Consider the following 19469-nt stretch of genomic DNA (forward strand, 5'->3'; position numbering starts at 1 on the left):
TTATTTCTCTATTTTGTCTCCTAGACTAGAACTTTTTCATTTATTACTCATCTAATTTTCTTTGTAACATACCACATTCTTTTTCATCTACAATCCTACAAAAGCTTTTCAGGAACCGGAGGAGAAAGAAAGCTCCAATTCAGGGAGATGGATTTAGGTTTAATAGTAGACATGTAGACCAATAGAACAGAATTGAGAGCCCAGAAATAAACTTGTGCATATACAGTCAACTAGTATTTGACAAGGGAGCCAAGAATACTAAATGGAGAAATGACAATATTTGCAATAAATAGTATTGGGAAAATTGGATATTCTCATGTAAAAAAGTGAAACCATACTCTAATCTTACACAACTCACAAAAATTAACTGGAAATGGATTAAAGACTTTAAATGTAAGACCTGAAACCACAAAACTCCCAGAAAACAGGGGAAAAGTTTCTTGGGATGCGTATTGGGAATCATTTATTTGGATAGGACACCTTAAGCAGAAGCAACAAAATAAAAAAAAATACACAAGTAGGACTACCTCAAACTAAAAATCTCTGTGCAGCAAAAGAAATAATCAACAAAATGAAAAGGCAACCAATGATATGGGAGAAAATATTTGCAAATCATCTATCTGATAAGGGGTTAATATCCAGAAAATATAAAGAACTGATACAACTCAATAGCAAAAAAAACAAATAATCTTATTTAAAAGTGGGCAAAGGACCTGAATAGGTATTTTCCTAAAGAGATTTTAAAGGAGCCAACAGGTACAATGTAAAGGTGCTCAGCATCACTAATCATTAGAGAAATGCAAGTAAAGACCATGATGAGATATTACCTCTTGCCTGTTAGAATTGCTATGGTAAAAAAAGACAAGATGTAATTGCTGGTGAGGATGTGGAAGAAAGGGATCACTTGGGTACTGGTGGTAGGAATGTAAATTGATGTAGCTGCTATAAAAAACAGTATGGAGGTTCTTGAAAAAATTAAAAAATAGAACTAACTTATGATCTAGCAATTCCACTTTTGGCTGTATATCTAAAGGAAATGAAATTATAATGCTGAAGAGATATCTGCACCCCTATATTCATGGCAGCATTATCTGTAATAGTCAAGACATAGAAACAACCTCAGTGCATATTGACAAATGAATGGATAAGTAAAATATTATTGTGTGTGTGTGTGTGTGATATAAGTGTGACACACACCACATACACATATATATGTGACATAATACCATTCAGCCATAGAAATGAAGGAAATCCTGTCTATTGTGACAACATAGATGGACCTTGTAGGGGTTATGCTAAGTGAAATAAATCAGACAAAGACAAATACTATATGATCTCACTCATATGTGGAATCTAAACAAATCAAACGCATGGAAAAAGAAGTCAGGTTTTTGATTGCCAGAGGGGGGAGTGCGGTGGGGAAATTGGGTGAGGGTGGTCTAAAGGTATAAACATTCAGTTATAATTAAGTACTGTTGATGTTATGTATATGATAACTGTAGTTAAGACTGCTGTATAGTATAGTTGAAAGTTATGAAGAAAGTACTTCCTAAAAGTTCTCACAAGGAAAAACTCATTTTTGTAAGTATATGGTGTGATGGATGCTAACAACATATTATGATAATTATTTCACAATATATGTATATCAAGTCATTATGCCATATACTTATACAGTGTTGTATGTCAATTATATCAATAAAACTGGAGGGAAAAAGTCTCTGGGGTAGGGGGATTGGCAAAAAAATAAAAGGAGAAGATGAAACAAACATTCTACAGGCACTGAACACTTTCTCCTACTGTTTGACACCTTCTTTGGGTGGCCATATGGGCTTGGGGAACAGGTTCCTACGTCCTGCTGCACAGATTTATGTCCACTTTCCTATCAAGTACCATGATTAATGTGATTTATTTTTATTTTATCCTTCCAGCTGAATCCTTCAAGGAATTTGCTGAATTACTCAATGAAGTTGAAAATGAAAGAATGATGATGGTAGGTCACTGCCACTGTGCCTGGAGCCTAGATCATTGCTGATATTGGGGATTTTTCCTACCTTCTTTGGTTAGGTGGATGCTCTGTTGTTTTGATTGCTGTCTCATGGCTGCCTGGTATTGTAAAGATAGTTAGAAAATAGATCTGGTTATTCTATCTCAAGCTCCCACCCTGAGTGTTTAGCATCTCAGATAGGGAAATCTTATTCATAGTCATTTCAGTGAGAAGGGATTTCAGAGGACATTACTCTGGATTGTTGAATATGTTCACCAAAGTTGTGGTGTTTAGTGTTCTTAAGTAAATTACCAATTTATTTATGTCTCTGCTTCCAGAAATAATATGGCTTTATTTATATATGATTATTTAATTTAAATCTTTTATGAAAACTTTGTTATTACATTTAAAGTGTAATTTAAAAAAATAATTTAATAGTTACAGCAATTTTAGCTTTACAGGAAAATTGAGTGGAAATTATAGAGAGTTTTCATATACTTCCTTTCTCCCTTTACCCCTTTTTAAAACACAGTTTCCCCTATACTTATATCTACAAGTGTGGTACAGTTGTTCCAATTCATGAGCTGATATTGACACAGTATTAACTAAAGTCTGTAGTTTACATTAGGTTTATTCTTTGTGTTGAACATTCTATGGGTTTTAACAAATGTGTAATGACATAAATTTCCAAATAAAATATCATCATACAGAATGTTTTCACAGACCTAAAAAGCCCATGTTCTCAACCTATTCATTCCTTTCTCCTCCCCTTATTTACAAACCCCTAGGAAACACTAATCTTTCATTCTGTGTTTTGCCTTTTCTAGAATTTCATATCATTGGAGTCATATAGTATGTAGCATTTTCAGATTCGCTTCTTTCACTTAACAATATTCATTTAAAGATCCTTCATGTCTTTTTATCTTTTCATGGCATGACAACTCATTTCCTTTTATCATTGGTACATGTTCCATTATATGGATGTACCATAATTTGTTTATCCTTTCACTTATTGAAGGACATCTTGGTTTCTTCCAATTTTGGCAATTATGAATAAACTGCTATATACATACATGCAGATGTTTGAGATATAAATTTTCATGTTTTTTGGATAAATTCCAAAGAGTGAAGTTGCTGGATTGTAGGATAAGAGTAAGTCTAGATTTGTAAGAAACTGCCAAAGTTTGAAAGTTACTGTAACTTTTGTATTTCCACCATCAATGAATGAAGGTTCTTGTAGCTCCACATCCTTGCCAGCATTTGATGCTATCAAGTGTTTTGAATTTTACCCTTTTTAATAAGTGTATAGTGAGATATCATTGTTATTGTAGTTTGCATTTTCCTGAAGATGTATAATGTGTAGCATCGTTTCATATGTTTATTTGCTATGAATCATTGAAGGCAGGGCTTGGAGGTAGAGAAATTAGAGACTGTTAGGCTCTAATTATGGTTTTGTCACTAATTTACTTGTTGACTTTAGATTTATCCCTTATTTCTCTGAGTGTTTTTTTTATTCTTTGTAAAATTAGGAAAATAATCTCCACCTCCAAGGTTGTTGTAGATACTCCAAATGATATAATGGACATAGAAGTTTTTTATTAATAGGAGAAAACACTGATTATATGTGTTGATTTTAGTTATCTTTTGTTGTTTTCATGATTCTGCTTGTGGCAATTTCACTTGGGAAATATCTTAGTTCAAGAGAATAGCTTCTAAGGACACTGAAAGATAAATATGAGTAGTTTCCTTGCAGCCTGGTAGATGGCTTACTGGCTAACCCACACTCTACTAAATGTTTTTTCTGCCTGAAGAGTTTGTGGACTGCTGCAATTGTTAATCTCAAAGGCATTTACCTCCGTTTCATTCAGATACCATTATAAAGGTCAGCTGTACTTCTCTTCAGCCCTAGTTGTTTCTTAATCTCTTTTATTTACCCAATAACAAAGCTCTAAAATACTGAAGATCCATCTTTTGAGATGTTTTTCTCACCCATCTTGCTGGCTCTTTGCCAAAGGACTGAATCATTTTTTTTTCTTTAATTATGTTTTGCCCTTTTGTCCCCCCAGCTCTTCAATCATGTATTGAGTGTTGGCTCCCCATTTCTCATTTAATTCCAGGAATGCTGTGAAGGTTAGGCTCAATGAGGGCCTTTTACAATATGCCAGGAATTCATTGCCTGACTGCACCTCTTAAATTTCCTGGATCTGTAGTTAAAGGACTGCTATAAACATATATGAACCCAATAAAGGAATACCTAAATGTATAAAAAAAAATCTAGAGAACTTTAAGGGAGAGGTCAACAGCAACACAGTCATGCTAGGGGACTTTAACAACCCACTGACTTCACCAGATAGGTCTTCCAGGCATAAAATCAACAAGGAGACAGTGACCCTAAATAACACACTAAGTTAGATGGATTTGAAATTTACAGAACATTCCACCCCAAAGTTGCAAAATATACATTCTTCTCAAGTGCACATGGGACATTCTCAAAGATAGACCACATGTTAGGACACAAAACAAGTTTCTACAAGTTCAAGAAGATTGAAACCATATCAAGCATCTTCTCGGACTGCAATGGCATGATATTAGAAATCGACCACAATAAAAACACTAAAGCATTCAAACACATGAAGACTAAAAAGCATGTCTTTAAACAATGAATGGGTTACCAAAAAAATTAAGAAAGAAATAAAAAAGTTTTTGGAAACAAATGAAAATGAACACACAACAACCCCAAATGTATGGGAAACAAAGAAAACTGTTCTGAGAGGGAAGTTCATAGCACTCACTACAAGTCTACCTCAAAACACAAGAAAGACTTCTAATAGACTCCGTAACCCTACAACTTAAAAACTTAGAAAGTGGAGAACAAGGAAAGCCCAGAGTAAGTAGAAGGAAGGAAATAATTATGATCAGAGCAGAAATTAATGACATCGAGACTAAAATAACAGTACAAAAAGTCAGTGGAACCAAGAGCTGGTTGTTTGAAAAGATAAGCAAGGTTGATGAACCTTTAGCCAGACTCATCAAGAAAAAAGAGGACCCAAATAAATAAAATCAGAAAATAAAGAGATGAAGTAACAACTGACCCAACAGACATACAAAGGATTGTAAGAAAATAACTTGAACAAGTATATGCCACCAAGCTGGACAACCTGGGTGAAATAGACAAATTCCCAGAAAAATACAACCTTCCAAAAGCTAATCAGGAAGAGTCAGCCTGAATAGGCTGATAACTGCTGATGAAGTTGAAGCAGCAATCAAAGGGCTCCCAACACACAAAAGCCATGGCCCAGATGGCTTCAGAAGGGAGTTTTACCAAACATTCAAGTAAGAATTAAAACCTATCCTCCTCAAACTATTTCAAAATATCCCAGAGGAAGGAACACTTCCAAACTCTTTTTATGAGGGCAACATTAGCCTAATTCCAAAACCAGTTAAAGACACTACTAAGAAACAAAATTATAAGCCAATATCCCTTATGAACATAGACGCTAAAATCCTCAACAAAGTATTAGCGAACTGAATCCAGCAATATATTAAAAAGATCATACACCATGACTAAGTGGAATTTAATCCAGGGGTACAAGGCTAGTACAATATTTCCAAATCAATAAATGTGATACACCACATATATTGAAAAACAAAAATCATATTATCATATCATTAGATGCAGAAAAAGCATTTGATAAAATCCAACACCCATTTTTGATTAAAACTCTGAGCAAAGTGGGAATAGACGGGTAATACCTCAACATAATAAAGGCTATATATGACAAACCTATGGCCAACTTCATTGTCAATGGGCAAAAATGAAAACCATTTCCCCTAAGAACAGGAACAAGACAAGGGTGTCCACTTTCTCCACTTTTATTCAACATAGTACTGGAGGTCCTAGCCACAGCAGTCAGACAAGAAGAAAACATAAAAGGCATTTAAATTGGAAAGGAGGAAACCAAAATTTCTTTATTTGAAGTTGACATGATAGTGTATATAGAAAATCCTAAAGACTCCACCAAAAAACTACTAGATTTAATAAATGAATTCAGCAAGGTAGCAAGATACAAATTTAACACCCAGAAATGGATGACATTTTTATACACCAATAATGAGCACTCAGAAACAAGAACTAAAAAAAAAAAATCCCCTTTATTATTGCAACTAAAAAGATAAGATATCTAGGAATAAACTTAACCAAAGATATAAAAGATCTGTAGTCGGAAAACTACAGGACAGTGAAAAAAGAAAGAGAGGAAGATATAAACAAATGGAAAACTATACCACGTTTAATTAACGTCATTAAAATGTCCATACTACCCAAAGCAATCTATAAATTCAATGCAATCCCTATTAAAATACCAACAACATATTTTACAGATCTAGAGCAAACACTTTGAAAATTTATATGGATCCAAAAAAGACCCCAAATAGCCACGACAATCTTGAGAAAGAACAAAGTTGGAGTGATCACAATACCAGATATCAAGTTATAATACAAAGCCACTGTATTCAAAACAGCCTGGTATTGACACAAGAACAGACATACAGATCAGTGGAACAGAACAGAGAACCCAGAAATTGGCCCACTCCATTATGGTCAATTAATATTTGACAAAGGAGGCAGGAACATACAATGGAGTAAAGACAATCTGTTTGATAAATGGTGTAGGGAAAATTTCACATGTACCTGCAAAAAAAAAAAAAAAAAAACCCAAAATAAAACTAGACCACCAATTGACAACATACACAAAAGTAAATTTAAAATGGATAAAAAACTTAAATGTAAGACATGAGAACATAAAAATCCTGGAGGAAAACAGAAAGCAAATTCTGACATCTCTCGTAGCAAGGAGAAAATAAACAAATGAGACTGCGTCAAAATGAAAAGCTTCTGCATAGCAAAAGAAACCATCAACAAAATGAAAAGGGTGCCCACTGTAGGGGAAAACATATTTTCCAACAACACATCTGATAAAGGGTTAATATCCAAAATATATAAGGAACACATACAACTTAACAAAAGGAACACAAACATTCCAGTGAAAAAATGGGCAAAGGACCTAAATAGACACTTCTCCAAAGAGTGCATACAAATGCCTAAGAGACATGAAAAAATGCTCAACAGGGCTAATCATCAGAGAGATGCAGATTAAAACCACAATGAAGTATCATTTCATACCTGTCAGAATGGTTGCCATCAACAAATCAATGAATGACACATGCCAGGAAGGGTGTGGAGAAGAGGGAACCCTAGTAAACTGCTGGTGGGAATGCAGACTGGTGCATCCACTATGGAAAGCAGTATGGAATTTCCTTAAAACATAAAAAATTGACCTGCCACTTCACGTAGTGATCCCACTTCTATGAATATATCTTCAGAAACCTGAAACACCAATCACAAAATATTTATGCACCCCTATGTTTACAGTAGCACAGTTTACAATAGGTAATACCTGGAAACAGCCAAAGTGCCCATCAGTAGATGAGTGGATAAAAAAGCTGTGGCATATTTACACCATGTAATACTATGCAGCTATAAAAATGAAGAATCCTTTATCCTTTGGGACACCATGGAGGGAATTAGAAAGTATATGCTAAGTTAAATAAGCCAGTCAGAGAAAGACAAGTACCACATGATCTCGCTTATATGTGGAAGTCTAATAAACAAAATAAACTGATGGACAAAATGGATCTAGAGACATAGAAGCATGGAACAGACTGAGGGATCTCAAAGGGAAGGTGGGGAGGGGGGAATGTGCGGGAAGAGTTTAATACAAGAACTTTTATATTTATAAGCATAACCCATGGACACAGACTCTGGTCTGGGGAAGGCCTGGGGGTAGTGTGGATGCGCGGTAGAGGAGAATAATGGGGGTAAAAGGGATATCTGTAATATTTTCAACAATAAAATTAAATTGTAAAACAAAAAGGACTCCTATACCCCAATGTGAATAATGTGGGAGATGTTAATGGGCTTTTTTTCCTTTCTGTAATAAGAAACCAAAAGAAGCTTTAAAAGAACAAGAAGGAAGTTCAAAGTACTAGCATGTGACAGTTGGGTATGTTCTAGTCATCCTCAGAAATGAATTTAAATTATGAAAGGAACTATGAATGGAATACATAAATAGGAGCTTCCTGGCTGTGATTTCTTAAACAGTACCCTAGGGGAGATTGTAGTACCTTAGAAGGTGGCCTTTAAATATCTGGATGACAGCCCATTTGGCTCACTGGTTATAGCATTGGCCCATGGACTGAAGGGTCCCGAGTTTGATCTTTATCAAAGGCATGTATCACAGTTACAGGCTCAATCCCCATCCCAGGCCATGGTACATATGTGTGAGGCAACCAATTAATGTGTCTCTTCCACATCCATATTTCTCTCTCTTTCCCTCTGCCTCTCTCTCTCTCCCCCTCCCTCTCCCTCTCTCTCTCCCCCCTCGCTCTTCCTCTCTCCCTCTCCCTTCCCCTGTCCCCCTTCCCTCTCCCTCTCCCTTCCCCTGTCCCCCTTCCCTCTCCCTCTTCCCATCTCCCCCTCCCCCTTCCCTCTCCCTCTTCCCATCTCCCCCTCTCCCTCTCCCTCCTCTCCCTCTCCCTCTCCCTCTCCCTCTCCCTCTCCCTCTCCCTCTCCCTCTCCCTCTCCCTCTCCCTCTCCCTCTCCCTCTCCCTCTCCCTCTCCCTCTCCCTCTCCCTCTCCCTCTCCCTCTCCTTCTCCTTTCCATTTTCTCTGAAAATCAATGGAAAAAATACCCTCTGGTGAAGATTTAAAAAGTTCTGGATGGCAGACTTCCTGTATGATTAAAGATAGGAGGCTTGCCTAGATTCCTTTATGACTCTGTGCCCTACGCTATAAGCAGTGTGCAAGGTCTGTGTTTTAGCACTGTCAAGAATAACCTGGAGTGGCCCATGATATTTAAAACAGTGTATCCTTCATGCCTTCTTTTGGTAATTGGTTAACAGTCAATTATTCAGAAGCAGTTTTGCACTATTGGATTTAATATGATCTCTACCCTGTTAAATGTCCTTTCTAGTTTTAACATGGGCTTCATAAATAGAAACCTGATTAGATAAACTTACTAATATGTTTAGAATGTCACTTATTATCCTGGGGATTCTACCATGAGATAACAGACAGGTAGGATCTTTTCTCCTAGAGAGCTCACAAAATGGATACAGTGATCAGATAGGGGAATAAGGGCTGAGTTTACTTAGAAGAGCATTTATGAGTTGTCGCTAGACTTCTTATTTTTTAAATATATATTTATTGGTTTCAGAGAGAGGAAAGGAGAGGGAGAGAGAGAGAGAAACATCAATGATGAGAGAGTCATTGATTGGCTGCAGCCCACAACCCGGACATGTGCCCTGACCGGGAATCGAACCCCGATCACCTGGATCCTTGGTCGACGCTCAACCGCTGAGCCACGCCTGGCCGGGTATAGACTTCTTATTTTTTAAATTAATTTATTTTCTAATTACAGTTGACACAGAATAAGTACTTGGTAGAATTCTAAGTTTTTAAAGGATAAAACAGAATGAAAAAGAACCAAGCTTCAGTGTAACCTTTTCCTACATCTCTAGCTCTGTGTTTTGGCAAAAAGTAGTGTAATAACCAATAAGTGTCAAAGAGATGAAGAGGTACAGAGTATCTATTTGTTTTGTAGGAGACTGGGAGCAGTATTGGCAACGTGATTAAGGTAAAACTATGGACTCCAATTTTGGTTTATCATGTATTACTTTCCTAGACTGAGACAGGCCAAAGCATATAAAAAGCAGTGGCCTCATGTGGCAAGTTGCTGGCACACCTGATTATGCAGCACAACAATTTTTGAAACATAGGAAAACTGAATGCCTGCATATGCAAAGGCTCATCTGAATAAATACCCATACAGCAGCTTTACACATGCTACTCTATTTAGAAGTGCCAACTCACATAGTGTAATTTGTTTTGTGTTCTATTGGTTCTCAAGGTAGAGGGGACAGAGTCATCACCTCTCAATGAGAAGAGCGTCACAGATTTTTTTGGCCATGTTTTAAAAACTCTACAAAAAAACAAAAAAAATTGACTTTACTGGATATGACACCAAGACTTAATTTGTTTCCATGTGGATATAGGAAGTTAATAGTACCTAATTCATGATCCACAGAAGTGTGCTAGGCAAAAGAGACAGGCTAGTACTTTTAGTAGAAAGATTCTTATTTTCAATCAAGGAGAGTCACTTGTATCTTTATTTTTGATACAAGGACAGCTAGTGGAGCTCTTTGATTGGGTAAGGTTTTACCAATTTAAATGAACCTTTCTCATACCTGGATACAAAAAAGGAGATCCACAGTGCCTGCAGGACCTGGATAGAATATGTACTAATTCTTCAATTTGCCATGCTTTTTGGTGGTAGTTTAAATACTACTTGGAGAATACAGGAATGGTCAAAATTTGCTTTTTACTCTGTCTTCTATTTTTGTTATGAAGATATATCTTGTCTTACTGATACTTTACGTCTCATCTAACAAGGAAACCAGTCCCTCATTTCTCCATCTTGTAGTAGATCAAAATTAATGCAATGAGTCCTAAAATCCAGCCCTTTAGATGTGTTTGCTGAGGTCCTCCAATAAAGTGCAGATGATTTGATTTTCTAAGATTGTGGCAGATTGAATGGAAGCTACACTGACACTCTCTCGGGACTAAACTGGAATTACAACTAAAATATTGAAAAAACATCCTGAATAATCAACTGAAAATGAAGATTTGCTGGGGAGCACCCTCATAACCAAGGGCCCACATTAGAGACTGCATAGAGACTGGTAGTAAGTGCAGAGGTGCAAGTCTGGCTGGGCTTCCACAGGCAGCAGCTGAAAGTTTAGAGGGATATCTAGGTGTAGGGGGTTCCCACTGAGAACTCTGGGGCCTAAACCCCATGCAGGGCTCCCCAGCCCAGAGAACCAGAAATTAAAAAGGTATCCACAGCACCTGGCTGAGAAAAGCAACAGGGTTTCTGTCTGCCAGGGAGAGATGGCTGGAAATGCAGGCACCTTCTTAAAGGGCCAACACAGAAAGTTTTCTGTGTAGCCACTAACCTTGGGCTCTGATAGAGGCAGGGAAAAGTGGACTGGAGCTGTGTGAGGAGAATTTACAAGGAACTGGCTGTGCGAATAGAGCTCAGACAATTCCCATCTGGATCCTGGTGCTGAGTCATTCCTCCATACAACAAAGGACATCTTTCTCAGGCAGATATTTACTATCTAAGTGGCTTTTGCCTGGGACAAGGGAAGCAATTACCCCACCCTGCTGGAAAACCTATGTACCCACCCTGTAGAGTTTCTACAGCCTAAGTCTTATTAAAGGACTGAAGAACAGCCTCTGGGTGCTTTCAGTTTTTGCCTCATTTGCTTTTGGACCCAGAGCTTGGAAAAGCAGACGTTGCCTGTTTTGGTTCTGTCCAAATACACCCAGCCCCAGCAGAGGAAACCAGAAGCTTGGGGTGCAGAAAACTTCAAACAAGGTACTCAAAGCCAGACAAACAGCGTCTGACATTGGCCTGTACCAGAGACCATCCAAAAGACTGGGAGTCCTGGAAGATTTACCTAATAGACAGAAACAAATACAAATAGGCAGTCAAAATGGAGAGGCAAAAATCAAGTCCCAAAGGAAAGGACAAGAGAATTCACCAGAAGAACTAAATGAAACGGATATAAACAATCTATCAGATATAGAGTTCAGAATACTGATCATAAGGATGCTCCTCACCAGCATGAGAAAAGAAATGGAAACAATGAAGGAAATAAAGAATGACATAGTAGAAATAAAAAACAAACAAACATTGGAAGGAATGAACAGCTGATTAGTAGAAGCTCAGGATGGGATCAGCGAATTAGAAAATGGTAGAAAAAATCAGAGTACAAAAAAGAAAACAAAACACAAGGACAATTTAAAAGAGCTATGGGACAACATGAAAATAAAAAATTCAAATCATAGGAGTACCATAAGAGGTAGAAAGTAAGCAAGGATTAGAGAACGTGTATGAAGAAATAATGGAAGACAACTTCCCTAACCTGGTGAAAGAAAAAGTCACACAAGTTCAGGAGGCAAAGAAAGTCCCAAGTAATAAGAATCCAAAGAGCCCACACCCAGACACATCATAATTAAAATGCCAAAAATTCAAGACAAAGAGAGAATCTTAAAGGCAGCAAGAGAAAAGCAATCTGCTACCTAAAAAGTAGCTCCCATAAGACTATCAGATGATTTCTCATCAGAAACTCTACAGGCCACAAGAGAATGGCATGAAGTATTCAAAGTAATGCAAAACAAGGATCGGAAACTGAGACTACTATACCCAGCAAGGCTATCATTCAAAATAGATGGTGAAATAAAGAGCTTTCAAAACAAAAGAAGGCTAATGGTATTTATCACCACCAAACCAGCATTGCATGAAATGTTAAAGGGACTTCTGTGATAAGAATTTGAAATAGAGAGAAGGAGAAACATAGGTATAAAGAAATAAAATGGCAATAGATAAGTACCTGTCCATAATAACCTTGAATATAAATTGATTAAATGTTCACATCAAAAGACAGAGTGTACCTAAATGGAAAAGAAAACAGGAACCCAAATATATTCTGCCTACAGGAGACCCTCCGCAGAACAAATGAGTCACATAGGCTGGAAAAACAAACAACTTCTGGAGTACTTTAAAGGAGAGATTGACAACAATACAGTCATAGTAGGGGACTTTAACACCCCACTGACCTTACTGGATAGATCCCCAGACAAAATATCAACAAGGAAACAGTGACTCTAAATGACACACTAGATCAGATGGATTTAATTGACATTTACAAAACTTTCCACTCAAAAGATGAAGAATAGATATTTTCCTCAAGTGCACATGGGACATTTTCAATGATAGACCAAATGTTAGGACACCAAACAAGTCTCTACAAGTTCAAGAAGATTGAAAACATATCAAGCATTTTTTTGGACATTTACACCATCAAATACTATGCATTTGTAAAAAAGAAGCATACCTTACCTTTGAGACAGCATGGTGGGACCTAGAGAGTATTATGCTAAACAAAACCAGGCAGGCAGAGAAAGACACGTGTCACATGATCTTACTTATATGTGTAATCTAATGAACAAAATAAACTGATGAAAAAAATGTATCCAGAGACATGAAGCATGGAACACACTGAGGAATCTCAGTGGAAAGGTAGGGGAGGGTGGGGAGAGATTAACCTAAGAATTTGTGTGCATATGTCATAACTCATGGTCACAGACAGTAGTGGGGTGAAGACCTGGGGGACAGGGTACAGGGTGCAGGGGATCAGTGAGTATAAAGGGCACATTTGTAATACTTTCAACAATAAAGATACATTTTTTAATACGTGCAGATATTTCACACCCTTGAAGAAACAAATTTCACTTGTTGCCTTGGACAGATGCCATCTCCCATGAGGTTTATATGAAGACAAAGCTTTCTATATTTCTACCTGCCCATTGAACAAGGGATCCAATTTGGAGATGATGTTTTTATATCTCCAGAATATATTAATATGTCTCTACAAGTACAAGAAATTTGAAAACATATCAAGCATCTCAGATATTTACATCATGGAATACTATACAGCTGTAAAAAGGAAGAATTATATCAATCTCAATTTTTAGTACCTGGACAGGCTGTTCCTATTAGCTTCTGATTGAATTGCCATTTGACCCAGTGATCCCACTTCTAGGAATATATCCTAAGAAACCCGAAACAACAGTCAGAGCTTTTGCACCCCTGTGTTCCTAGAAGCGCAATTTACAATAGCTAAGCTCTGGAAGCAGCCCAAGTGCACATCAGTAGATGAGTGGATAAAATAACTATAGTACATTTATACCATGGAATACTATGCAACTGTCAAATAGAAGGATCTCTTACCCTTTGAGACAGAATTGATAGAACTGGGGATATTATGGGAAGCAAATAAGCCAGTTAGAGAAAGACAAGTACCACATGATCTCACTGACATGTGGAATATAATCACCAAAATAACCTGATGAACAAAATAGATCCAGAGGTATAGAAGCATGGAACAGACTGAGGAATCTCAGATGGAAGGTGGGCATGGGGGAGTGGGTGGGGAGAGACTAATCAAAGAATTTGTATGCTTATATGTGTAATCTGTTAACACAGACATTGGTTCAGGGAGGCCTGGGGGTGGGGTGGATGGGGGGTGGAGAGGATCAATGAGGTAAAAAGGTAGACATCTGTAGTACTTTCAACAATATAGGTAAATTAAAAAAAAAAAATAGCATCTATATTTAGGTAGTTGCAAAGCTTGGCCTAGTGTTCTCTGTGATGCTTTTAATATGGTCCAAATTCTGAAGGAAATGTTCTTGTTTTATGACATACCAGGAGGAGACTGGAAACAGGTTTTTTTGATACTATTAGTACTAACTCATTTTCCTCCCATGAATTGGTTTGTGCTTGGTGCAGTTGGCTTTTTCACATATTTTTAAAATTTTATCTTAATTGTTGAAAATATTACAGTTGCCCCTCTTTGTCTTCTAACTTATGACATATATTTCAGGCCTCCTGTGTTTGTTTCTGGACATAATTCTGTATATTTATCAATTAAAATTTCTGATCAGAGTACCAGCAAATTTACAGAGAAATGCCCCTAATGTTCCTTCTCTCACTTCCCCTTTAAACATTTGATTTTAAGAGACCAGTATAGGAAAAAGACTGCAACAAAACTCAAATAGCCAGCACAGTAGTTAACATTTTACAGGATGGTATATTACAAGGAAATATCCTGGTAAGAAGGAATGTTGAATCTGAATTTTGGTAATCTAAAAATTGTTTTTTGTGTGTGTGTTTTGTTTTTTTTTTCTAGGTACACAATGCTAGTGATTTGCTGATCAAACCCCTGGAAAATTTTCGGAAGGAGCAAATAGGCTTCACCAAGGTACATTTTCTCTACGTGCATAAGATACATATTTTTACAGCAGTTGAATAGTTGTTTGGCAGTCACTATTCTGTTTTTGGGGTGAGAAAGGTTTGTTTCTATAAGAAAACTCATCGTCAAAACAGATGAGAAAATTAATTGGCTTCTGGCTGTGCTTTCAACTAACTATGAATCTATGGACGAGACACTTCTCCTTTGGGAGCTTCAGGTTCTCCATATAGAGAATAAGGAGCTTGATAATAATAGCTATTATTTAAAGACTATTTACTATGTACTGAGCACTGGGTTAGATGGTTTATATTCATTCTTTAATCACAAAAACCTTGTAAGGTTCTGTTTCAGATACATCTGAAGGGTTAGATTTTAGGACCCGTTTACAAACCAGGCATGAGATTTAGACAAGGTAAAGACCATGACCAAAGTTATATAGTTAGCACGTGAGAGTGGCCAGGATTTATTTATTTATTTATTTATTTATTTATTTATTTATTTAATTTTATTTTATTGTTCAAAATATTACAGATGTCCCTTTTTCTCCCATTGACCTCTTCCACCCCTCCCACACCGTCCTCCCCAGTCCCTCAGTACACTGTTGTCTGTGTCCTTGTGTTATGCATATATGCATATAAATTCTTTGCTTAATCTCTCCCCTCTTCCACCCCCCTCCTTCCCTCTGAGATTCGTCTGTCTAATCCATGTTTCCATGTCCTTGTATCTATTTTGTCCATCAGTTTATTAAGTTCTTTAGATTCCACATATAAGTGAGATCATGTGATGTTCGTATTTTTCTGCCTGGGTTATTTTGCTTAGCATAATATTCTCCAGGTCCATCCATACTGTCCCAAATGGTACGAGATCCTCTTTCTTTACAGCTGCATAGTATTCCATGGTGTGAAGGTCCCACAGCTTTTTTATCCACTCACCTACTGATAGGCACTTTGGCTGTTTCCAGATCTTAGCTATTGTGAATTGTGCTGCTATGAACATAGGGGTGCATATATTCTTTCTGATTAGTGTTTCAGGATTCTTAAGGTATATTCCTAGAAGTGGGATCAATGGGTCAAAAGGCAGTTCCATTTTTAATTTTTGATGAACCTCCATGCTGTTTTCCATAGTGTCTGCACCAGTCTGCATTCCTACGAGCAGTATACCAGGGTTCCCCTTTCCCCACATCCTCACCAGCATGTGTCATTTGTTGATTTGTTAATGGTAGCCATTCTGACAGGTGTGAAGTAATACCTCATTTTGATTTTAATTTGCATTTCTCTGGTGGTTAGCTATGTTGAACATTTTTTCATATGTCTCTTGGCCATCTGTATTTCCTCTTTGGAGAAGTATCTATTTAGATCCTTTGCCCATTTTTTAATTGGATAGGTTGTCTTCCTCTTGTTGAATTGTATGAGTTCTTTGCACACTTTGGAACTTAGCCTCTTATCAGATACATCCTTAGCAAATATGTTCTCCCATACTGTGGGTTTCCTTTGTATTTTGATGCTGATTTCTTTTGCCGTGTGGAAGCTTTTTAGTTTGATTTCTGCTTCAATTTCATTAGTTGCTATTGTCTTTTTCAGGTTTTCTGACTCTTCCTGATTCAACTTTGGAAGATTGTATGCTTCTAGGAATTTTTCCATTTCACTCAGGTTGTCCTGTTTTTGGCATATAGTTGCCCATAGTATTTTCTTATGATCCTTTGTAGTTCTGTTGGGTTAGTTGTTATATTGCCTCTTTCATTTCTGATTTTTTATTTGGGACCTCTCTCTTTGTTTTTGGTGTCTGGCTAAAGGTGCATCAATCTTTTTTATCTTTTTAAAGAACCAACTTTTGGTTTCGTTGATATTTTGAATTTTTTTTTATTCTCTATGTCATTAATTTTTGCTCTGATCTTTATTATTTCCTTCCTTCTACTTCCTCAAGGTTTTTCTTGCTGTTCTCATTCTAGTTCTTTTAGTTGTTGTGTTAGGTGGTTTAGTAGAGCTTTTTCTTGTTTTTTGAGGCAGGCCTATAATGCTATGAACTTTCCTCTCAAGACTGCTTTTACTGTGTCCCATAGATTTTGGGTCCTGTTTTCTCATCCATTCAGCTACCCTATGTCTTTTGATTGGAGCATTTTTTCCATTTATATTTAAGGTTACTATTGATATATACATATTTAATGTCATTTTCCCCCTTTATGCTGATGTGCCTTTCTCTCAATATTTCTTATTCTTCTAAAAGCAGTCCTTTTAGCATTTTATGCAATGCTGCTTTGATGGTACTGAACAGCTTTATCTTTTTTTGTCTGAGAAATTCTTTATTTCACCCACCAATTTAAATGATAGCCTTGCTGGATAAAGCAGTCTTGGTTGCAGGTTCTTGCTTTTCATTACTTTCACAATTTCATGCCACTTCCTTGTGGATTGAAGTGCTTCTGTTGAGAAATCTGATGTCAGCCTTTTGGGGTTTCCCATGTAGGTCACTGCTAGTCTCTCTCTTGTAGCCCTAAATATTCTCTCTTTGTCCTTATCATTTGCCTTTTTAATTATGATGTGTCTTAGCGTGGGTCTCTTTGGGTCCCTCTTGTTTGGAACCCTCTGTGCTTTCTGAACTTGTGTGGCTTTCTCCCTTTCTAGCATAGGGAAGTTTTCTGTCATTATTTCCTCCACCAAGTTCTCTATCCCTTGCTCTTTCCTCCCCCTCTGGGTCACCTACGATGCGAATGTTGTTTCTCTTCATGTTGTCCCAAAGCTCCTATAGACTGTCCTCATGCTTTTAAGTGTTTTTTCTTTTTGTTGCTCTGATTGAATGTTTTCTTTTTCTACCTTATCTTCCAAGTCATTTATTCTATCCTCTGCTTCACTGAGCCTGTTTTCACTTTCATCCAGTGTATTCTTGATATCAGATACAGTATTCTTCATTTTGCCTGGTTCTCATTTATGATATTTAGCTCCTTTTTCATGTTTTCACTAAGTTCTTTGACGTTTCCATTAATTGTCTTGTTCTTCTCATTAATTTCCTTGTGCATCTTCAGAACTGTTATTCTGAACTCTTTTTCTGATAACTTTCTTGACTCCATCTCATCAAGGCTTTTTCTGGCTATTTTTCCTCTTCTTTATTTTCAGGATTGTTTCTTTATCTCCCCATTTTGGTGGCTCTTAGTGTTCATTTCTGTATATTAGGTATATTTTCTGTCTCCCAGTCTTTTGGAGTGGAATTTTGTAGTGTACGTCCAGTGGAGACCAGAGATGTTTTTTTCTTAGACTTTTGTGCTATTTGTTCTAGACGTATCCCTTTTCTTGGTACTTTGGGCTCTCCTGTTGTGATTGGGTCTACATTGTTGTTGACCTGTTCTTAGGAGGACTCTCCTCTGAGGTTTTCTAACTCTGTGGTTCGTCCTCAACCATATCCTGTGAGCTGTTTATGGGTGCTGGCAAGACAACCCAATACACAACCAAACTGCCAGGAAATAAGCAGTATCTTACAGAATATCCTGACAATCACAATGAAAACATCCCAAGTGAAAGTTGAATTTGTAAAGTGAAGGGAGTACACAAGTACTAAAGAAAAAAATAAGAAAAAGTGAAAGAAAAATTAGAGCTCATGCACATGAGAGAAAAGGACATTATTGCTAATAGTAACGATAAAAAAAAATAATATAAAATGTAAAAAATGACAAGGTACTGGGAGATAAAATGGACAGGGAATGCATTCTGAATGAAGAGCCAGCAAAAAATTAAATGTAGAGCTTAGGAATAGAAAAATAGTTGAAAAAGAAAAAAATCAAAATACAATAAAGAGACAAACAGCAATTAACAAAGAAAAAGCCAGGAAGACAGAAGGGATAAAAAGGAAGAAAAAAAAAGAAAGAGTAGAGGAAAAAAAGTATTCTAATGGAAAAAGAAGAGAAAAAGAGATAAAGGAAGGGCAGGGTGGGAGTCCAGTAAGAGATTTGGGGGAAAAAATAGAGATAAGTAGTACACTTATTGATTATGATGATAATATCCCAGCAATTAAGCAGAGAATATCAAGAAGATATTGATAATAGAACAAAAAGCAAAACAAAACAAAGCAAAAAAAAAACAAACACAAGGACAGCAAAAGAAAAAATTTTCAAACATTTATTAAAAACTTAAAATAAATTTAAATTTAAAAACAATTTTTTTTCTTTTTTCTAAAAAGAAAATAAAAGTCAATTTGGTGAGTTTCATCTGGGCCTCTTATGTTGTCTGAGGCTGTTTTGTAAGCTGATTTCAGTTCTCCAGGGAGGTACTTGTACATCAGCCAATATCAGGAGCTGTCTAGATTTATCTCTGATGTCCTTGGTTGGTCCGAGGCTCTGTGGACCACCTCTACTTGTCAGTTATTTTGCTTCCCCCTTGTGGTTGCCTGGTCTTACTCCAAAGTCTTCTGAAGTGTCTTTAGGGTGCAGGGCAGCTAGTGTGCCTCAGGATATTGCTCCCCTTACTTAAAGGTTTCGTTGACTGGCACTCACTGTGGGGAAGTTAGTCTCTGCTTCAAAGCTGACTCCTCATTGTCTACCTTGTCCTCCAATTCCAGTTCCCCC

The 19469-nt window shown here is 36.9% G+C and overlaps 1 protein-coding gene across 2 annotated transcripts in view; it reads left to right on the plus strand.

The window, feature by feature from the left end:
• Window positions 1–19469, plus strand: part of OPHN1 (oligophrenin 1) — a 507398-nt gene that overhangs the window by 186379 nt on the left and 301550 nt on the right. For both annotated transcript variants that reach the window (XR_013997964.1, XM_081125000.1), the window contains exons 4-5: window positions 1929–1990; window positions 14858–14929. Coding sequence is in view for 1 of the 2 variants with exons in the window: in XM_081125000.1 (XP_080981126.1) it covers window positions 1929–1990; window positions 14858–14929 (134 nt within the window). In the remaining variant the exon portion in view is untranslated. The remainder of the gene's footprint in view (window positions 1–1928; window positions 1991–14857; window positions 14930–19469) is intronic.

Source organism: Miniopterus schreibersii, assembly GCF_964146895.1.
Source record: "Miniopterus schreibersii genome assembly, chromosome: X".
NCBI classification, from domain to species: domain Eukaryota; kingdom Metazoa; phylum Chordata; class Mammalia; order Chiroptera; family Miniopteridae; genus Miniopterus; species Miniopterus schreibersii.